The sequence below is a fragment of the Accipiter gentilis genome, chromosome 21 (genome assembly GCF_929443795.1).
Source record: "Accipiter gentilis chromosome 21, bAccGen1.1, whole genome shotgun sequence".
NCBI lineage: Eukaryota > Metazoa > Chordata > Aves > Accipitriformes > Accipitridae > Astur > Astur gentilis.
This window is the reverse complement of record NC_064900.1, coordinates 7,010,733-7,028,806: the sequence shown is the minus strand read 5'-3', so window position 1 is coordinate 7,028,806 and position 18,074 is coordinate 7,010,733. Positions and strand designations below refer to the sequence as shown.

The 18,074-nt window shown below is 46.1% G+C and overlaps 2 protein-coding genes and 1 long non-coding RNA gene across 5 annotated transcripts in view; 1 reads left to right on the top strand and 2 right to left on the bottom strand.

Annotated features, from left to right (window-relative positions):
* CD200R1 (CD200 receptor 1) overlaps positions 1–3,425 on the bottom strand; it is a 55,632-nt gene extending 52,207 nt beyond the window's left edge. The window contains exons 1-3 of one of the 3 annotated variants that reach the window (XM_049824553.1): positions 3,042–3,425; positions 1,513–1,821; positions 481–732 (exon numbers count right to left, since the gene is read on the bottom strand). In XM_049824553.1, coding sequence (XP_049680510.1) covers positions 481–732; positions 1,513–1,821; positions 3,042–3,180 — 700 coding nt within the window. In that variant the 5' untranslated portion in view covers positions 3,181–3,425. Of the gene's footprint in view, positions 1–480; positions 733–1,512; positions 1,960–3,041 lie in introns of those variants that run through there. The other 2 variants (XM_049824552.1, XM_049824555.1) reach the window with 2 other exon arrangements.
* Positions 3,426–9,851: 6,426 nt separating this feature from the next.
* On the top strand, positions 9,852–13,959 carry GTPBP8 (GTP binding protein 8 (putative)). Its single transcript, XM_049824370.1, has 7 exons — positions 9,852–10,156; positions 10,425–10,523; positions 11,077–11,207; positions 11,555–11,654; positions 12,072–12,190; positions 12,615–12,741; positions 13,276–13,959. Exons 1-6 carry the CDS (start codon positions 9,857–9,859, stop codon positions 12,697–12,699), a joined length of 834 nt encoding a protein of 277 aa, XP_049680327.1. The 5' UTR covers positions 9,852–9,856; the 3' UTR covers positions 12,700–12,741; positions 13,276–13,959.
* Positions 13,960–14,358: 399 nt separating this feature from the next.
* On the bottom strand, positions 14,359–16,906 carry LOC126048876 (uncharacterized). The gene is made up of 3 exons (XR_007509010.1): positions 16,761–16,906; positions 15,171–15,308; positions 14,359–14,697 (listed from the first exon to the last, which is right to left on the bottom strand). It is a non-coding gene; the product is annotated as an uncharacterized LOC126048876 (long non-coding RNA).
* Between the last annotated feature and the right edge of the window lie 1,168 nt (positions 16,907–18,074).

Genomic DNA, 18,074 nt, shown 5'->3' with positions numbered 1-18,074 from the left:
ACGGTTGCACACAACTTCCCAGCTATGTCTTCAACTTCACCACCTAAAGCCTTCACCTACCAGCCACCCTTTGGAAGCTATAAATTGGCTTTCAGTCTTCCTGTCACAATATATCTGTAATCCAACAACTACCAAGACATAATGGTACCGCTGGATTACAATACATAGATCTGGGTGATCATACCATTGACATCTTTGTGTCTCATGAACTTCTGAATAAACCTGCCTTTCCATTCCCCCCCGCTGGTGGAAGGGAAGACGACTACATCCATCACCTTTCCTAGAATTTCACAAAGGACTTTACAGTTCTGACAGCACTTTTGTTTATCCTTCCCTCTCCTGACAAATTTCCCACTCAAAACTTCAGCTCAGCTGCACAGTTCCTGCTGCAATCCTGCCAATGCTACTGATGTTTGTCTTAGTGCATGAACAGAGGGCTGAATGGGGTTTTGAACACCGAACACACAAAGGGAAGCTTACCTGGGGGATGACAGGCTATGGTCATGCTCTGGTTCCCAGCTGGGTGGGACACAATGCAGGTTGTATTAGTCACGTTGGTGCTGTATGCAGTGAACGTGCTGAGAACAGTCACTGTCCCGTTGTCATGGCCTTCTTCCTTGGGCGTGGAGTTGCTCTCTAGGACCCACAAGATCTGGGCAGCCGGCTTCCCCGCCACTGCCTTGCACACAGGGTTCCCGTGGTCATCACAGTACATGGTCAGCCTCGGGGGCACTGCAAAGCGTCGGGAAGGGGACATGCATGGAGTTAGTCGGCCACCGTTGGGATAGGATGTTTTTGTTCTCTACCCAGAATGAACACAGTGAAAAGAAGAGAATAAGGTTGGGGGTGCCGTCCCGTTACAGCGGCATGGGCGAGAGACACAAGAGACAAAGATCATGCCTCTTTTTTTCCTTTTGGACAACTCTCCCCCATTCAGGTGAGTTACCACAGCCGTGTACCATTAGAGGAGATTTCCCTGGAGATGGCAGTAGGGAATGATCCCAAATACAGGGCTGAATTAGGCTTTTGTCCTAAGCAGCCATCACACACGTGGTTTAAAATGTATTGGAATGCCAGCGTAAGAGGAAATGGGTCCATTCCTACTGTCTGGATAAGAACATCCCATGTTTGATAGAGTATCTCAACGCTTGGAAGTGTTACTCTCACATGCTTTAGTTCTCTTAAATTAGGGTATTAATGATTAATTCTACAGGATAACCAGAAGCACATGCAGAATCCTCTGTTGGTATATTGGAATTTGCTTCACACCTGTTGTTTCTAACTAGACAGTGGAAAAGGGGGCAGCAGCAGGGAGAAGAGTTTGGGGAAATAAGGAGAAGAGAGAAGGGAGAAATGGAGCTACTATCAATGAAATGCATGACAGTTTATCCCAGCAAGAAAGCTCCTCTTCTTTCTGCATACTTCCTCCGGTGCATGGGGCGAGGAGCTTAGTATGTCCAAGCCCAGATGTGGTCCTTTGGAGAACTGTAAAATGAGGAAGGAGTCCCTTACCTAGCACGGTCAGGTGGTACGTCTTGTGGAAATTCCCTTCTGTTCCTACTACTTCGCAGGTGTAGTTTCCCTCATGGTCTATTCCTACTTGCCGTATCTCAAGGGCAGGATCCCGATCTGGTCTGAATTTCCAGTTCATACTGTCACTGCAGTTTGTTCTGTCTGTCTTGTTCTGATCAGCCCTGTAGCCCAAGGTGCAGGGGCCTCCAACCTTGCGGCTTATTTTCCATGTTACCGTAGTTATATTTGATTTGGAAGGGCAGGTGAGCACACATCTGTTTCCTACTGTCGCTGACACTCTGTTGTTCCCTGAAGGAGAGAAAGAAGAAGGATGTGTCAGAAGGTGCCCAGGGATGTCACTCATAGCCCTGGAGTTCTGGTCTGTGCTTCACAGAGAAACGTCTGCACTGTTACACGCCAGCGTGAGGCCCTGTCTGTGGCAGCCCAAGAGCTGTGTCTCTCTTCTTAGGTGGGAACAGATCTCCAGATTCGTGGATGTGTTCGCATACATTGGTCCTTCTTCTCACTCCCTCCCTCTGTGAGGTCCTCTCCCTAGGACACTGGATAAATAGCATGACCGGGAAGCAGAGTCTGAATGAGCTGCAGAGCCCATCTGTATGGGGACATCTCTCAGGTTGCTTTTCCCTCAGTATCACTGCCCAATACAGCAGAAAAATGAATGTTTGAAGACATTCGCCCCACTTTTGTGCTGCATATAAGCAGCCCTCCTAATCAGGGTAAGTACAGGTGGCAATTTCTGCCCTGCCACTCCAAAGCTTAGATGAACCAATTTCCCTGATTATAGTGGTGGCAGATGAAATAGTAGAGTATGACATTTATCTGGAAAGAAAACACATTCCTGTTTGCTGTTAGATGCAGAGATCCCTGATAGATTCAAGATCACTACCTTGTGACCTGCCTCACCTGTCCTAACAAAAACAAACAAGAAAAACAAACAAGAATTTGCATAATTAATGTAAAGTAGGGAAGAGAAGGATTATAGCTGCATTTTCAGATCCTGCATTTTTGGAATTAGCTTTTCTAAGTGTTTAACTGAGTTTGGAAAGGGGAAGGAACCTTCCCATTAAGTCTTATTAAAACTTCCAACTGAATCGAGTGTCATAAAATCCCAGTATACTTCATTTGTCAGGACAAGTCACTGATACCTAAGAGTAAGGCTTGATGGGGTGCTCAGACTGATCAGAAAACCTCCCATCAAACATATTTAATAAATCTGTTAATTATCACAAAAAGTATCATACTCCAAGAAAATCATTACCAGTTGTCATCAAGTCATTGAAGAGCCCAAGTTCAACATCTTATTGGTTGACAATGGAAAAGATACAGTTGCAGCTAGTAATGTTCTGATTTGCAGGTTACTAGTTTTCCATCAAAAAGGCCTTTCAGCAATTTGTAAAGATCCCTTCCCCTAGATTTTTTTCAGTCCCAGAGAAGAACTGAGTAAACATCACTCTGATACATTGTCTTTCCTTCTCTGCCCTTAACAAAGAGTTGGTACTCAGAAGTACCTGTAGCTCCTGCGACTGCAGTGATGGTGAGCAGAACGATGGTGTACGTGGTCTTCCTGACAACTTTCAAAGTAGCTCTTGCGTCTGTGGGTGATGCGGGTTTCTTGCACCATCCAGCTTGCTGTGGGCTCCCTGTCATCCCCTGCCAGTGATCCTCAGCAGCCAGAGTCACTGCTCTTTCTGTGCTCCTGGGAGCCCTGCAGTGCAGCTACAAAGAGGTCCTTGTTCTTCTAGCACCTGTTCTCCTAGCACAAAGCTTCCTGTGCTGAGAACTGGTGAACGGAGAGGAAATGGTTTTGGTATTTGCCTTCTGACCACTGGCCTTCTGCATAGTGTTACCGTGGGAAGACAAACTCTGTGGAAGAACTTGCACGAAGTCTAAGCAGTGTGATTTTTCATGTCTGCTTCTGATCTTGCAATAAGAATTTTATCATTGGGAATGATATTCTTAGCTTACCACTTACAGGATGCTCAACATATTCAAAAAAATCTCTTAAAATTCCTTTTCCTCCCCACTCTACCCTTCCCCACATACCTAACAGCCTAAGACCTTTTCTCTAAAAGACACTGGCAATCACTTCTCCCCTGCAGGGAGGGAAGGTAGATAGGTACATTGTACATTTATGTTACAGCTCTGTTTCTCTGATAATAGTACATCTACAGACAGTTAGGCCAAGGTGGCTTTTTTTTTTGCACCACTGTTTTGTTTGGTTTTCAAACTCTTCTGGTACTATATGTCCCCCATACATACACAAGTGAAGACTGAAGGTTGTTCCAGTGGTGAGCTGCAGGATTTTGTTTAGAACCAGAAGAGTCCCTTAATTTTTACAAGGTCCTTAAAGACCTTTCCCCAAGCTACTACTGCCCGTCTTCTCATGTGATTAAGACTGCTGTCTTATACCAGAAAAGACAGCTTCTCTAGATATAAGATGAACCTCCCTGGAAATTAATGCACTGAATTTAATTTTATCAGGAAAATGTTAGCCTCCCCAAATTTTGAAGCCACCCAGCTGAAATGAATTGGTGACTATTTGCCTGTTCTAAGAACAGAACTCTCCCCCCACAACTACTGTCACAGCAGATTTATGTGTTTCCATGGCTGTGCTGAAATGTGCCTGGAAGGGCTTCAGTTCTGTGGTCAAATAGATGCAAGGCATCCACAAATGGAGGGAATCACTGGTCCGCAGGCAACCGTGTCTCTTCCCGCTCCTGCCAAATAGTGGGTGCCATTTAACTGAGAAGAGGCATAGCACCCATTAGTGACTCGAAGGAAAAGCTGGGTAAGTTCAAAAAGAAAGTCAGGCAACCTGTGTTCACAGTTCGTATATTCAGAAAAGCCAACAGCAGCAATATAATGAATCTTCATCTCTGCTGGCTGTTGTTGCTGCAATTACACTTTCTGAAAGTCACTTTCTCAAACAATTTCAGACAGCTAGCTGCACCTTGGTCAATGCAGCTTCTGCTTCAGTGCTGTGTGGCTTGGCAGTTCAGTGCAACAACCATTTCTCATGTTTAGAGGCAGGTCCAAGATGCAAAGATCACATTTAGATCCCTGCAGCGCGAGACATACCATAGTTTCAGCCACAGAATCTGTGGGTGACGTAGCTCAGCACTAAATGGCAGACGCAGCAAGAAATAATGGTCCAAGTAACGAAAATCAGAAGCTTTCAGGGTCCTAATTACTTGGGGTTTAATTGGGAGCAATGCAGCCAGGCACCTGGAAGAATCTAGGGTCATTTTAGAAACTAAGACAGGAAAACTCCTGATAAATGGAAAGGGATAATTCCCTACAGCATGTGATGCAACCTAGTCCAGTTATCTTTGGGGTAAGGCCTGATGTTTTGGGGTTTGGGGGGGTTTTTTGCTAAAGATTCCTCTTGCTCTCTGATAGTGAAATGATGTCTGAAAATCATGTTTGTATTTCTTTACTTAGCCTTTTGGGTTTTGAGTCTTTGGATTATGGTCTGGCCACAGCACAGCAACTTACTGCAGGACTATCAAGAGTGGAAAGTTTGTATGTGAGCAATTTGACAGGGGGACGGTTGATGGGTGTTTTTATTTTTGGAAGCTCAAACTCTCAGTCTGACACTAGAGCTGGATCCAGACAGCATGGTGATATTGTAGCAAGAGCGCCGCTGTGTGCCCCAGGCAGCTGATCCAAACAGCTGAGCTGTTGGACCTGGATGTTCCCCACCAACCTCCAGCACAGCTCTGGAGCTGGTTTTGAGTGTCCTTCAGTGTTCGATTGTTTCCTCCTCAGCTCAGGCGGCTTCTGTGTTTTGAGACCCTGTTTTACTTGAAGCGGTAGAGTGCCATGAACGACTGCATGATATCCTGTTTCCTTTGTGTCATTTCTCACTTGCTACCTGCCTTTTTTTAGCCATTCTGCAAGAGCTCTTGTAAGAGGCTCTGTATGTACATCATACCTCTAGCAGAGGGCCTTATCCTCCCCCTTCTCCCCCCCAGTTACCGATGTACCAGACGCTGGTTTTAGCTACCCTCGTGGGTGTTTCAGAGCATGCTGCTAAGTAGTTGCTCAATGGTTATTTATGGCTCAGCCCCCGGGAGAGCAGGGCTTTGCAAACGTTGGCTTCATGCTGCTGCTGCTGGGCAGCCCCTCTGTGAGGGCTTTGGTCAAGGTCCAGGCTCCAGCTGCGCTTTCCTCTCCACCTCGTGGTCAAAGCAAGCAACAACGCTCACCCACCCCCCCCACCCCCCCTTTTTTTTTTTTTTTTTTTTTCTTTTCCCAATGATCACCTGTATCCCGTTCAAAAGAAAGCACTTCATTTTATTTTTAGGGATGTTCTTTGTTGCTTTCTAGTATTGATGTGGTAAGTTTGGGTTAGCTTCTAAATGGAGCGGTTTTAATTCTTGAACTAGGGCATTTCCTTTTGGGAGCGGAGAGAAAGGCATTTGCTGAAGCTATTGCTGGATTTATAAATGATCACACAAATACTTTGCCTGCATCAGAAATACTTTTGGGCCAGATCATTAGAGAATATTGTAATCTGAGCAAACGTTGTAGATCTGCAAGGACAGAATGAGACCATCCCCACCAGCTCTTACAACATAAAACTCAGAACTGTGGGCTACGTGAGCCAGCAGTACCCCTGAATTATGTCACACGACGGCCTTTGGATGCTATGCCCACAAAAACTAAGCTATGCTAAAAGGGGGCAATCTCAAACTGGTGAGGTAATTAGATTACATTTCTTGATGATTATTATAAACAAAACAAAGATAATTTGTGGGATCTCAGCCATGCAACACTAGGTTCTTGCAAAAGCTGGTACTTTGCTTGGAAATTTGTAGCACAATTGATATTGTTTGAGCCTTTTTTTTCAAGCCACTGAACTGTTTTAGCACAGATATGAATTGTATGAAGGCAGGAGCTCTGCTGATAAACCTGGTTAAGGATGTGGAGTACACAAGTGTCCTCACATAGCTTTGTCTGACATTCTGAATGTCCTTGCAATAAAATCACTGTATGATGTGAGGCACAGCACAACTGGGAGGAAACACATGACATTGTCCTCCTTCTTTACCAATTCCTTTATTTCAAGATTTACCTGCTGCTACCATGGTCCTGGTCGTGGCCATAGGAACCGGCATTAAGGAAACAAAAGTTTATCTCAAATCAGTTCTTGATTATATGGTTCTCCATCCCACCTGGACCGATGACGGGGAGCCTTTCCATTTGTCAACATGTTCACCAGTCAGCGTTATTGGCGCTACTATTTTTTCAGCCCAGATTCAAGGGTTTTTTAACAGATTCGACGCCCTTAAGACACAGAATTTCCTCCTTTTCTGCATATTCACAGCACTGATTCTTGTGCTAATGACCAAGGCCAACTCTGAGAAAATGGATGGGGTGTCTTCTGCTCTTTGCCTCTCCTCAAAGGCCAAAGTCAAAACCAAACTCTGCAGCAGAGGTCAGACCAGGTACGAATGGAAGAGATTCACCAAATTTGAGATGAATATCTCAAAACGAGAATTTCAGTTCTGTGAAGCCAGTGGAAACTACTCTTCAGCTAGGACTAGAAGTGTTTGCTGTCGCATGAACAATGATGCCTCTCTCTTCCATTACTTTACTCAAGAACTTTTCAAAAACTTTCCCACTAATTAGTATTATTATTTTTTTTTTACTTTTAAATTATTTTTTTTCTTCGAACGTCCAGTCCTTAAGAGGTTTATGGCTTTGAATTCCTTCTGGAGGCAAGAGACACTTCTCGCCGTCCCCTGCTAAATAGAATAGTTTGCATAGAGGAAAATGCAGAGCTTCTTTGTCCTTTATACAAGTAATTCAGCCTTTAAAACTGTCTATCCTACTAACTTTAGTTCCTAAACCACCTTCCAAGTGGAAAGAACATAGGCTGTATTTTAGGCAAGAGCACAGATTTGGACACAGTCGGTAGTGCTGTGTCACAAAAAAGCAGAAAGGTTGGTGCTTGTGCTCTGTCCTTTCTGGCATGCTTCCTGGTGACAATATTTGATCTCAGTTCCTCTTCCTGGAAATGAAGCTGAAAAGCCCAGTTGGCTTTGGCTCATGGGACCCAAACCCACTGCCCCAAATGCACAAGGAGGTCTCACTGCTCTCCCAGAATTCCACCTCCAGCTGGTCTCGCAGCTACTCTTCTTTGAGAGGTATCTGAAATGAATGATGGTTTGGCCTGTTGCACGATGCTGTGAAAGACAAGATCTGACCAGACAAGGCAACTGATGTCACTGCTTCCTACTAGCTCCACACCATTCTTTGGGGTTTAGGCCAGTGTCAATGGTTGTAGATCCCTCTTTCATACTCCAAAGGAATGATTGTCAGAGTTTTTAATGTGGACCAAATTACTTTTGTAGTCATTCCCTAATATCTGAGCTACATAACCTGCAACCGAAAAGAGACATCTGCTGCCACAGACATGAGCCATAGGCAATTTTAGTCCAAATGCCTAAAGTTTGACAATAAAATGTGGAATAGAAAGTAGAATCTTTCAGGGGAGATACAAAGCAGGCTTAAATGCTGGTATTTCACCAGCTCTGTCCACAGTAACCTGCCTCGTCCAGGCTCCATATGGTCTGTCCACAGAGAACCTAGACTGCAGTTTAGTCCAGGAAAAAAAACACCAAACCCAAACCAAACCACCTTCCACTGAAATCACAGGTCTGATCTTCAGGTTTTAGATGTGGGTCTACTGGATGCTCCTGTTGATCCATCCCTTTGCTAAAATTAGAAGTATTCAGAAGGTTCTATGCCATTTTAATTTGTTCCTGTTGCCTGTGTAGGCATATTAAAAAAGGAGACTTAATGGTTAGGGCACTAGCCTGTGAGCTGGGCACCTCTGTTCACATCATCACGCCTGCAGATATACCGTTAAATGGGCCAGTTGGTTTCTCTGCCACCTTCCCTCCTGTCTCTGGCCGGCTGTTCTGGGAGCGATGTGCTGGAGAACGTGTGCTTGGTAAGGGTAACTAATGTAATTGCGAGCAGGCAAGTCTGCTGCCAGCAGCAGTGAGCTGCAAGGGATGCTGAGGTGAAAATACCTAAGAGCGTTTGCTCTGTTTTGCGTGTCACGGTTTGGCATAAAAATGAGGAAATTGGCCAACTGGAGTGGTTATGAGCATAACCTCTAGCCAGTGTGGTTTTTCCGTCGCTAGATTCACCACAGAGTTCAGTGAAATTAGGTTGCTGCATTACCACACACACACCAAAAAAAAAAAAAAAAATAAAAAAATTAGCAGTGTTCCTGAGGTAGTTCTTGAACGGTTTATTGTTCTGCTTTATTTCTCTGCATGTACCTGTGGTTATTTTCACCTCTGGGGGTGACAGGAGAGGGGCCTGCTCTGTACGTTTCAAACTGGTTTGGAACCAAATAAAGGCCATTTGTAGATTTATTTGGGAGCACTCTTCTAAGTATGCACCTAGCAGCCAGTGATTGTGGTCTGTCTTGAGCTATGTGCATTTGAGCTCTGTCTTGCTGTGAGCCAAAGCAGATTTTCAGAGGACTTAATTTGCAGGACTAAGTTAGAATGCAGGGGGTTTTTCCCCTAGGTTTACACCGTTAGCCTAACTCTCACCAGTAACCACTTTCACTGATCATAGATTCGAGAAAAAGCTTATGGATTTCCGTAGGAGCTTGTCTTGTTACAAAAGATTTGAAGGTATCTCCGAGAAGCGTGTAGGTTGCTGGCTGGCCTTTTCTCAGGGGATAGAAGTTCCCTCCCCATAGCTTTGTAACTGAGCTCAAGACAGGGCAAGTAGGATATAGCCTGTGTTATCTTCTAACGGTCCTTCCTGGCCTTAAGTCTATTCATTGTAATGATTGAACCGACCAGCCTGACAGAGCTTTAAAGAGAGGGCTGTGACTGCAGAAGAAAAACGGGTCTCTCGGCTCAGAGAGGAAGCAGCGTTCCCCAGGACCCTCGGGCCTGCCTGGGCGTAAGGTCTAACCAACATCAGAACAGCCCCTGGAGAACCGTCCGTCGCGGTGGGGGGACTGAGGGGGCCAAAGGCCGCTGCTGCCGCTTTGCCCCAAGCAGAGCCCGGCGCAGCTCGGCGACGTTCCTGGGTCTGGCTCGAGTCTATAAAGGACCCGAGGTGAGCACGAACGGAACGCAAAGAGCCGAGGCTGGGGAAAACCCGCCGCTCTCCGGGGGTCCCGTGAAGACCGACGGAGGCCTTCCAGGCCGCCCACCGCCACTCCCGGCCTTTGGCAAGCCGCGGCCGCGCGGGGGCAGCCGGGGCCGGGCCGCGCTCCGCCCTGCGCCCGCCGCCTGCCTTCCGGGGCCGGGCCGGGCCCCGCTCGGGCCTAGGCCGGGCGGGGATGGTGCTGCCGCGGGGCTGGGGCGGCGGGGCGGCGGGGCGGTCGCCGCCGGCGCTGGCCGCCCTGTCCCAGGTGCTGCGGCTGGAGCGGAGCCGCCGCATCGGCGTCGTGTTCCCGCTGGAGAAGCTGGCGCGTTCCCTGGCTCCCGGCGCCGACACGGCGCGGTTCCGCCTCTTCCAGCCCGGCCTGGCCGCCCTGCAGCGCGCCGAGACGCTCTTCAGGTCCGGCCGCGACCACGCCATCGACTACGTGAGCTCCGCCGTCCGCATGGACCATGCCCCGCCGCCGGCCCTGCCCGAGGTCAGGACGAAGACCGGCGGCCCCCCCCCCCTCCGCCTCCCCGCCGTGCCCTTCAGCCCCGCGGCCGCGCTGGGAGAGCGGCTTCCCGGCGCCGGGGCCGGCCCGGGCCGCGGGAGATCAACGGGCCTTGGCGGCACCCGCGGAGCTCCGGGGGCGGCAGCAGGACGCGGCTGTCCCGGGCGCTGGCCCCAAAGGCTGAGGGCAGCGGGAGGGGAGCCCCCTGCCCAGGACGGCTGTAGACAGGCGCTCTCTGCCTCTCCTGCCGCAGGTGTGCTTCATCGGCCGAAGCAACGTGGGGAAATCGTCCTTAATCCGGGCCTTGTTTTCGCTGGCTCCAGAAGTGGAGGTCAGAGTGTCAAAAACTCCGGTAAGCGATGTTTTTCACTTCCCTCCCTCTTGGTCCGAAGCTGGTGCCAGCCCAGAGGACAGGGCCGAGGAGGGCGGGAGGAAACCAGCTCTTGGGGAACTTGAAGCGGTAGGAGAGCGTGCCGGCCACCGTGGCCGCCGGCTCACGGCTGGCGCAGGCCTTGCTCTGGCAAAGGAAGAGGTGGAAGGAGCCCACCTTAGCTCTTCGGCCAGGACTGGCGCGTGTGCCAGGCAGAAGAGCGGTACAAGCCGAGCGGACGTGATGCAAAGCCCTTTGAGAAGAACCAAGCACAGAGACCCGTGAAGGTATTTTTGGTCCATTTTAAGGACAGAGGCACATAGGATTGCTACAAGGGAGGGAGACTAGACAGCTTAAAACAACAGTAGCATTTTTGCAGCCTTCTGGGGGTGGGGGGTGGGGAGGCAGGGTATGATACAGAGATAGTTTGTGGGGCATCTCCTAGTTCCACTGCTTAAAGCAACTTTTTAACCCCCCTTTCCTCCATCTCTCCCCCCGCCCCCTGCTTTTTTTTTAAAAAAAATGCTCTCCCCAGGGCCACACCAAGAAGATGAATTTCTTCAAAGTAGGGAAGAAGTTTATTCTGGTGGATATGCCAGGATACGGCTACCGTGCCCCACAAGACTTTGTGGAGATGGTGGAGGCCTATCTGCAGGAACGGCACAAGTAAGGGACTCAACTCTACCTCCACAGAGCAATGAAAGCCAGCCACCTATATACGGTGTCATGTAATCAGGTGAAAAAAGGTAGGAGAGGTAGCTACTTCCAGTGGTAGTATTGATGAGTTCTGAAGTTGTTTTCCTGGGAAACTGTGGTGTCGCCACACTCGGTCAGATCAAAACAGCAGAACAGGTTGAGGTGCTGCTCCAGGCTGACCCTCAGCTCCATGCGTGGCTTTTCTTGGCTCTTCCTATCCCCAAATACCATGTTACTTGTTCTTGCTTATGAATTTGGAAATAGCAGAGCAGGCATGAAATAACGATGGTGATTACTGTTGCTTGTATTTCTGACAGCTTGAAGAGGACTTTTCTGTTAGTTGATGGTGTAGTAGGACTCCAGAAAACAGATCATATTGCAGTAGATATGCTGGAAGAGTTTGGGATTCCTTACGTGGTAGGTAATGCTTCATTCTTGTGTAGGTTATAAGCTACAGATAATCTATAAAAGTGTGTACCCTCTACCTGAGCTTACACAAGTTGTCCTACCTAAGTTGTAAACACCCCCTTTACTGTTAATAAAATAGGCCTAAAATGCGTTGAGGGGGGCAAAGGGGATTTAAGGGATTTTTTGCTTGATTTATTAAATGGACCCTTTTCTCCCAGTGCTCAGCTTGAGGAGCTTGAAAAGCTCCACTCCGTACGCATGCTATACAAGTGTTTTGGTGAACTGTGTTATACAATTTTTCCCTCTAGATATGACCCAGAGCTTTCAGCCTGCCTTGCAAGGTGGTTCAGGACTCTTAGAGATGTTCCGGGCTAGCAGCAAAATAATCTTTTCCTTTTTTAATCCTCCCTTTCTGGATCCATGCAGATGGTGTTAACAAAAATTGACCGAGCTTCCAGGGGAGTGTTGTTAAAGAACGTACTGGAGATCCAGGAGTTTGTAAAGGAGAAGACTCAAGGATGCTTTCCTCAGCTATTCCTGGTCAGGTAAAGCTCTTCTCTGTTGCTGCCATTTCCTTTCAAGTGATGATTTCAATAGGGCAAATTACCTGAAACGGTCTATCAGCTCTAGAGGTGGCACTTCTCTGTGCCCCAAGGATGGCGGGTGGGCTGCTGATGGGGAAATGCCCCTTTCCTTCTTCCCCTTCCTCTGCAAGTGAGTGGAGTTCAATTTTCAACTTTGGCCTTTCTCTGAGGGGGCAGCAGTCCCTATGCTAGTGGACTTTCCCTTTCTGTTTGGAGTTAACTGTAAGCTGCAATTGTTTGATTACGTAGCTGAAGCGCTTAACGTACGACGGTTGTAGTACACTGCGGGAGATGTTACTTAACACAGCCAGTGGCTGAATTTGCTTTTATTACTCCAAGACACAGCAGTATCTGGCACTGAACATCCACACGTTTGTTTCCGCAGTTCTCTGGAGTTTTCAGGGGTTCACTTGCTAAGGTGTTTTGTAGCCCATGTTACTGGAAACCTGCCTACTGTAGACGCCAGCTGAGAAGACCGACTCCTGATCTGCTCAGCTCATCCAGAACAAAAGGTACCAAAACCAGAGGACTGGATTTTTGTTGTAAATAACCCAAGGTACTAGAATTTATTTAATTCAGGAAGTTTGCCCTATGAATGAATCCAGGTTATTATAAAACTGTTTTATAAAACTTACATGATTGTGCTAAGGAGAAAAAAGCAAAGACAACCTCCGAAGGGAAGCTAAGTCTTAATGCAGCATTTCCTCTCCTGCCAGAGAAACGTTCAAAAAGCTACCACTGCGTGCTTAAGCTCTGCTATATTTAGGATACTAGAAATAGTCTAGTAATTTCATTAATAAAAAGGCATTTAGTTTAGAAAAGAAAAACTACAGCCCTAATGTTAAGCAAGCTGTACCTGCCCAGTTGAATTGAATGATACACAGAGGTTTACTTCTCTCAGCTTATGTAGCAGGGACCAAAAACTAGCACCTGTGCCTGCTCTAAGGTGATCTGGAGTGGACATAGCCAACGTGTTGTCTGTGCAGGTGTTTGGGACTTCTTGTGTAGTTTCCTTTTGTAGCTCTTCTGCATTGTGTGTCCAATAGGTGCAGCGTGATAGCATGCCTTGCTTGCATACCTCGAGTTGTCCCTGTTCCAGGTGGATGAAGGAAAGGACACATCTTTAATGGGATCTGCTTTTTGATTACTGTTGGTGTGGAACAAAAGACTGGCAAGTAGGGGAACTCTCTCCTTCTGCTCTTTATTGTCAGTCAGTGCTCCAGCTACCTTCTGTTTTAGAGCCAGCATGAAGTTCTGCAGCTGCACTCAGATGAACTGCCAGAGATAGAGATGAGACACACTGTCTGTTATCTGCATCCTGTTCTACCCTGGCAGCTGAAGTACAATACTGATGTCCCGTACTCTTCAGGGGCACTGTAACAGCTGGCAGAACTGTGTCCTTCAGCAGCTAAAGAGCACCTGAAGTTGGCTCATTACAAGGCATAGAATTAGAGGGGGAGGGAGGGGGGAAAGACTGCCATCAATAGCAGTAGTTGTTAAAAGAGAATTTGACCCAAAGTTGTTAAATGCCTATGTCAAACTCTGGCACTCAGTCTTGTCATGTCTTAACATTGTCAAATGTGTGTATGCAGTTGTCAAAAGTTGTTTAAATTAAGTGTTTAAACCTCAAGAAAAGGCAGGTCTTTTGTGAACCACTCTGAGGTATTTTGAGTGTTTTGTTTCATTATGGAATTTTTTGTAACTCTTAAGATTAAACATGAGGCGAGGTCTGTTTTCAGTATATATGTAAGGGGGGTGGGGGGGGTGGGGGGGGTGCGGAATGCAGTAGAAAGATGAAGATCTCTAGTTTCCACAGTTTAGCAGAGATCAAACCTGTAATTCTCTAATATTTTACCCCTAATCCCTAAGTGCCCCTGAGCGAACCAGCCCATAGGATGCTTGATCCTAGGGGGAAGTGCAGTAGTATCTAGACAGATGGAACAGGTGCAAGTGAACACTTCAGGAATCTTTTCTTGGTATCTTAAACCCAGGATCTTCCAAAATCATCAATCTTGCCAAGTCTGTCATTTTCAAGGCCTCAGCCTTGACTGAAGAGCCTCTGAAAATAAGTCTGTGTATGTAAAGGAAAGTGCAGTTCTGTTTTTAGTCCCTCTTCAGAACAAAACACCTTAACAGTGCTGGGAAGTCTTTTATTAACCACTTAAATACATTAAATATGTCTGGTAAATCCATTTATGTAAAAAGTGCTTTGAAATAGCAGCAGACTGTGAATTGGACCCCATGATCCTTGGGGGTGTGTACAGTTGCCACGAGGTGTCCTTAGTGGAAGCCACCTGGCGCTAGATCTTAAGTTTTTTACAGCTGTACTAGAAACAGCAGGTACAGTCTTACCCTGAAGAACCAGTTTTACCTCTGGACACATCTGGGTTTTCTGCTTTATTGGTCAAAAGATCTTCATTCACAAATGCTTCCAACACTGGAATTACTCTTGGATTTTCCTCAGCCATCTGCAGGAGGGAACACCACAGTTTTGTTACATGCAAGAACCAGTGCTCCGTGACAGGTAAGGTAGTAAGTAAAATCAAGTCCTCTCCTTCACTTAAACTTTAAACCTTACATTTCAGTGCCTTCATGGGAACATGCTTTGGTTAAACGGGCATCTGACACAGGAGCAGACTTTCTTGCCAAGTTCTTCAGGAACATGCTATGTTGTGGAGTGAGGAACTGCACTTCCCCAGGCCAGGGACACAAAAGCTCCCTTTTTTTTTTTTCCCCCACTCATTGATCAAAGGAGGGACTGGCAGCATACTGAAGCAGTAGAGACCATTTCAGTTTTAAATGCTTTTGATGTCTTAAATTGTTTGCAGGGTATACACCACACTGCAAGCAGCCAGCATTACCTTGTAAAGCTTTGCCTCTTCTGCACCTGTCATGTACAGAAGCGATATTGAGTACAGGCTTCTATGGAAAAGGAATTTACCTTGTGCATCTCTCTGGTCTTCCAGCAGTACTTTCTCCTTTTTCTTCCTCTACAGCATCTGGTCTAGTCTGTCACCATAACCCTGGCACTACACAGCCAGCATTTTGACTATATTCTTGCAACAGTCCCCTGGAGTCACTGTAATGTAGAATAATAGAATTTTAGTAGGGACCCTGACTAGATGCTACATCAATAAATCTATTAATATTAATGAAGTAACCTAAACAGGTTTCTTGGGTTATTTTAAAAAGCAGGGAGGGGAGCTCACAGACATTTTGGATTTTAGCTCTCTGAGGCATTTACACAGAGAGGCAATGTGCACTAAGGCAGAAAGAGCTCTGGTTGACTGTCACTTTGAAGGTTGTTTTGGTGTTGCCTTCTTTCACTCTTTTTCTTGTCTAGTCTTGCTCCTTGGGCTCGGCATCGTTTTCAGACTCTGCTCAGAACTAGGATATGCTGCAGTAGGAGCACTGGTAGGTACAAAACAAATTTTGGATGCCAAAGAGAACACGCCAAGTGTTGAATACAGACAGTTCATTCTGCATTAAGTGGGGTGGCTGCCCATGAAAAGCAAGATACTGCTACCTCAGCTATCAATGTTCCTGGCAAGAGAGGAAACAGAAATTTTAGCAGCTGCTAATGTTTCCAGTCTGCATCCCTGGCTAATGCTACTCACGCTTGAGATTACTTTTAATACCTGCTCATCCCAGCTATAACATGATACTGTATTTTATGGAGGAATTGTAGCTGTTTCTGTGCAAACAGGGACAAACCCAGGGAGACATACAGCTTCTTAACATCACCCTCCTGCTTAAGTGTTTTGGAAACAGAGTAAAACCAGAACCCATTTACAGAAGAGGCAGAGGAGGGAGGAATAAGTTGTGGTTTTGTCCTGTGCTACAAACAGTACACAAGATGAGAGGAAAGGAATAGAACTAAGAAAAGGCAAACTGGTCTTGCATTACATCCCAAAATAAAGATGGTAAGTTAATAAATTGAGAGGCATCACAGGTGAATTATTAAGAGAAGTCATTATTGTGGGATCAACCAGCAGGTTTTATTAAACTGATTAAATGAGGATTAAACGATGATCAGACAGTGGTCAAACACTCTACTACTTACTACACTTCTAATAATTAAACTAGTTTGTATACAATATGCTTTAGACCTAATACAGAATGTCATTTACCTCGCTGTAGCTATCGGATGTCGGGTAAGGAAATCTCGACCTCAAGGACTAACCTTGAGAGGTGTCAAGGGGAGATCACCACCATGCAGCCTGCTGCTGTGCAAGGGAGCTCAACGGGCTGTGGTGGCTGCAGATATTTATAGTGTAAAGTGATTGTCTTCTCGTCAAACTCCCCTTTGGTCTACATGTAACTGTGCAAGCCCAACAGCTGTACTGGCCAGTCCCAGCTCAGGCTGGGACTGTTACCTCCTGGTAAGACACAACCTAAATTCCTTGAGTTCCTGAGAAGATACGGCCTAGCACAGTTTCTCAAGGTTTGTACAGCAGGGCTGACTTCACTCAGCCCTACTTGTAAGTGATGCCTGAACCAAAGTACTCTTAATTCGGAGGGGTTGACTTACCTCTATGGGCCTCTATATTAAGAAGCCGCCCTCTCCACAATATGCTATAGCCAGTCCTGTAACTTCCTTTTCTTCTCATCTGATGCATTCACAGCCAGTTCGTATCTAAAACCAACACCAATAAAAAGTAAAGTAAGCAGCCCTTCCTTACCTACACAAGTGATTTTAATACTGGGTTTGGTAACTGCAATTTAATCTGCTCCTAAGAACTAGCCACAGCATTAAGCCTGTATGCACAAATTAATTTTAACCCTAATTTAACACTGTCCAAGCACTTGTTAAATACTTGATCTCTAAGTACTTCAGCTATAACTAGTCTACTTACAAGCACCTCTTATAGAAGCACCGAAAAGTGTTTTGCTCAATAAGGTAATTACTGAGCAGCTATCAACTGTTTAGGTAAATATACAGCAGATTTTTTCCAGGGAAGGTAGTTCACATTTTTGTATTCTAATAATCTACAATGGTATTTGCACACCGTGCGGCATGTTTACAAAGTTTATACAAGACGATATATCTACCACTTGCACAGATATAGCTACTTAAACCAGCATTTTCTTTGAAAAACATTGAGAACAATGGAAAACATACTATGCCAATAAGTAGTAAGGGGCAGGGGGTAATAAATCTTAGCACTATTCTTGCTAATGCTCTTCCCCAATAAGTTACTCTCCACTGGTTCTTGCGTGATGAATACAGCACTGCTGGGCTGTTGCTCTCACCCCTGGTACAAGCGCAGAATGTGGTGTCTTGGGATGGCACCAGCTCTGAGCTCCGCCAGGGAAGGCTGTTTAGACTCAGACACCGAAAGGCACTGTACTCACTTCTTCTGAATTCATTCCTTGGGATCCTTACGTGCTTCATCTCTGGCTTCTACTCTCTAGTGTGTTTTTGTTTCTCCAGTGTCTGCACCTCAGCTGCACCTTTTCCTTCTTCCTCTTCAGTTTCCTAGAGAAAAACCTTCGTTCAAACTTCACTTTGCAAGGCATTTACTACACTAGAAGAGTGAGCCTCCTACTGGAGACATAACAGATTTTTCTTCATAAGGAAAAATATAACACAATTTTTTCTTAAGGCAAAACCTGACGAAGGCACAAGAAACTTGTATTTCTCAAGCATCAGCAAAACTAGCTAAACCACTCACAACGATTTATGAAGGATGTAAGCTATTGTACAATTCAGAAGTATTATTTAAGAGGGAAAAACAAATGCACTCAGACCAAGGCCCATGTAGATTGGGTAGGACTTCAGAACCACAGCTGCCTTTGTGGTCAAAGATAATAAAAACCATTGCACTGATATTTAGATTCTTTT

What these genes read in the sequence shown, in the direction of transcription:
- GTPBP8 (XM_049824370.1), top strand. Translation starts at nt 9,857, where the DNA reads ATGGTGCTGCCGCGGGGCTGGGGCGGCGGGGCGGCGGGGCGGTCGCCG. An exon ending in TCAGAGTGTCAAAAACTCCG is followed by an intron (nt 10,524 to 11,076) that starts GTAAGCGATGTT and finishes TGCTCTCCCCAG; the next exon opens with GGCCACACCAAGAAGATGAA. An exon ending in TATCTGCAGGAACGGCACAA is followed by an intron (nt 11,208 to 11,554) that starts GTAAGGGACTCA and finishes TATTTCTGACAG; the next exon opens with CTTGAAGAGGACTTTTCTGT.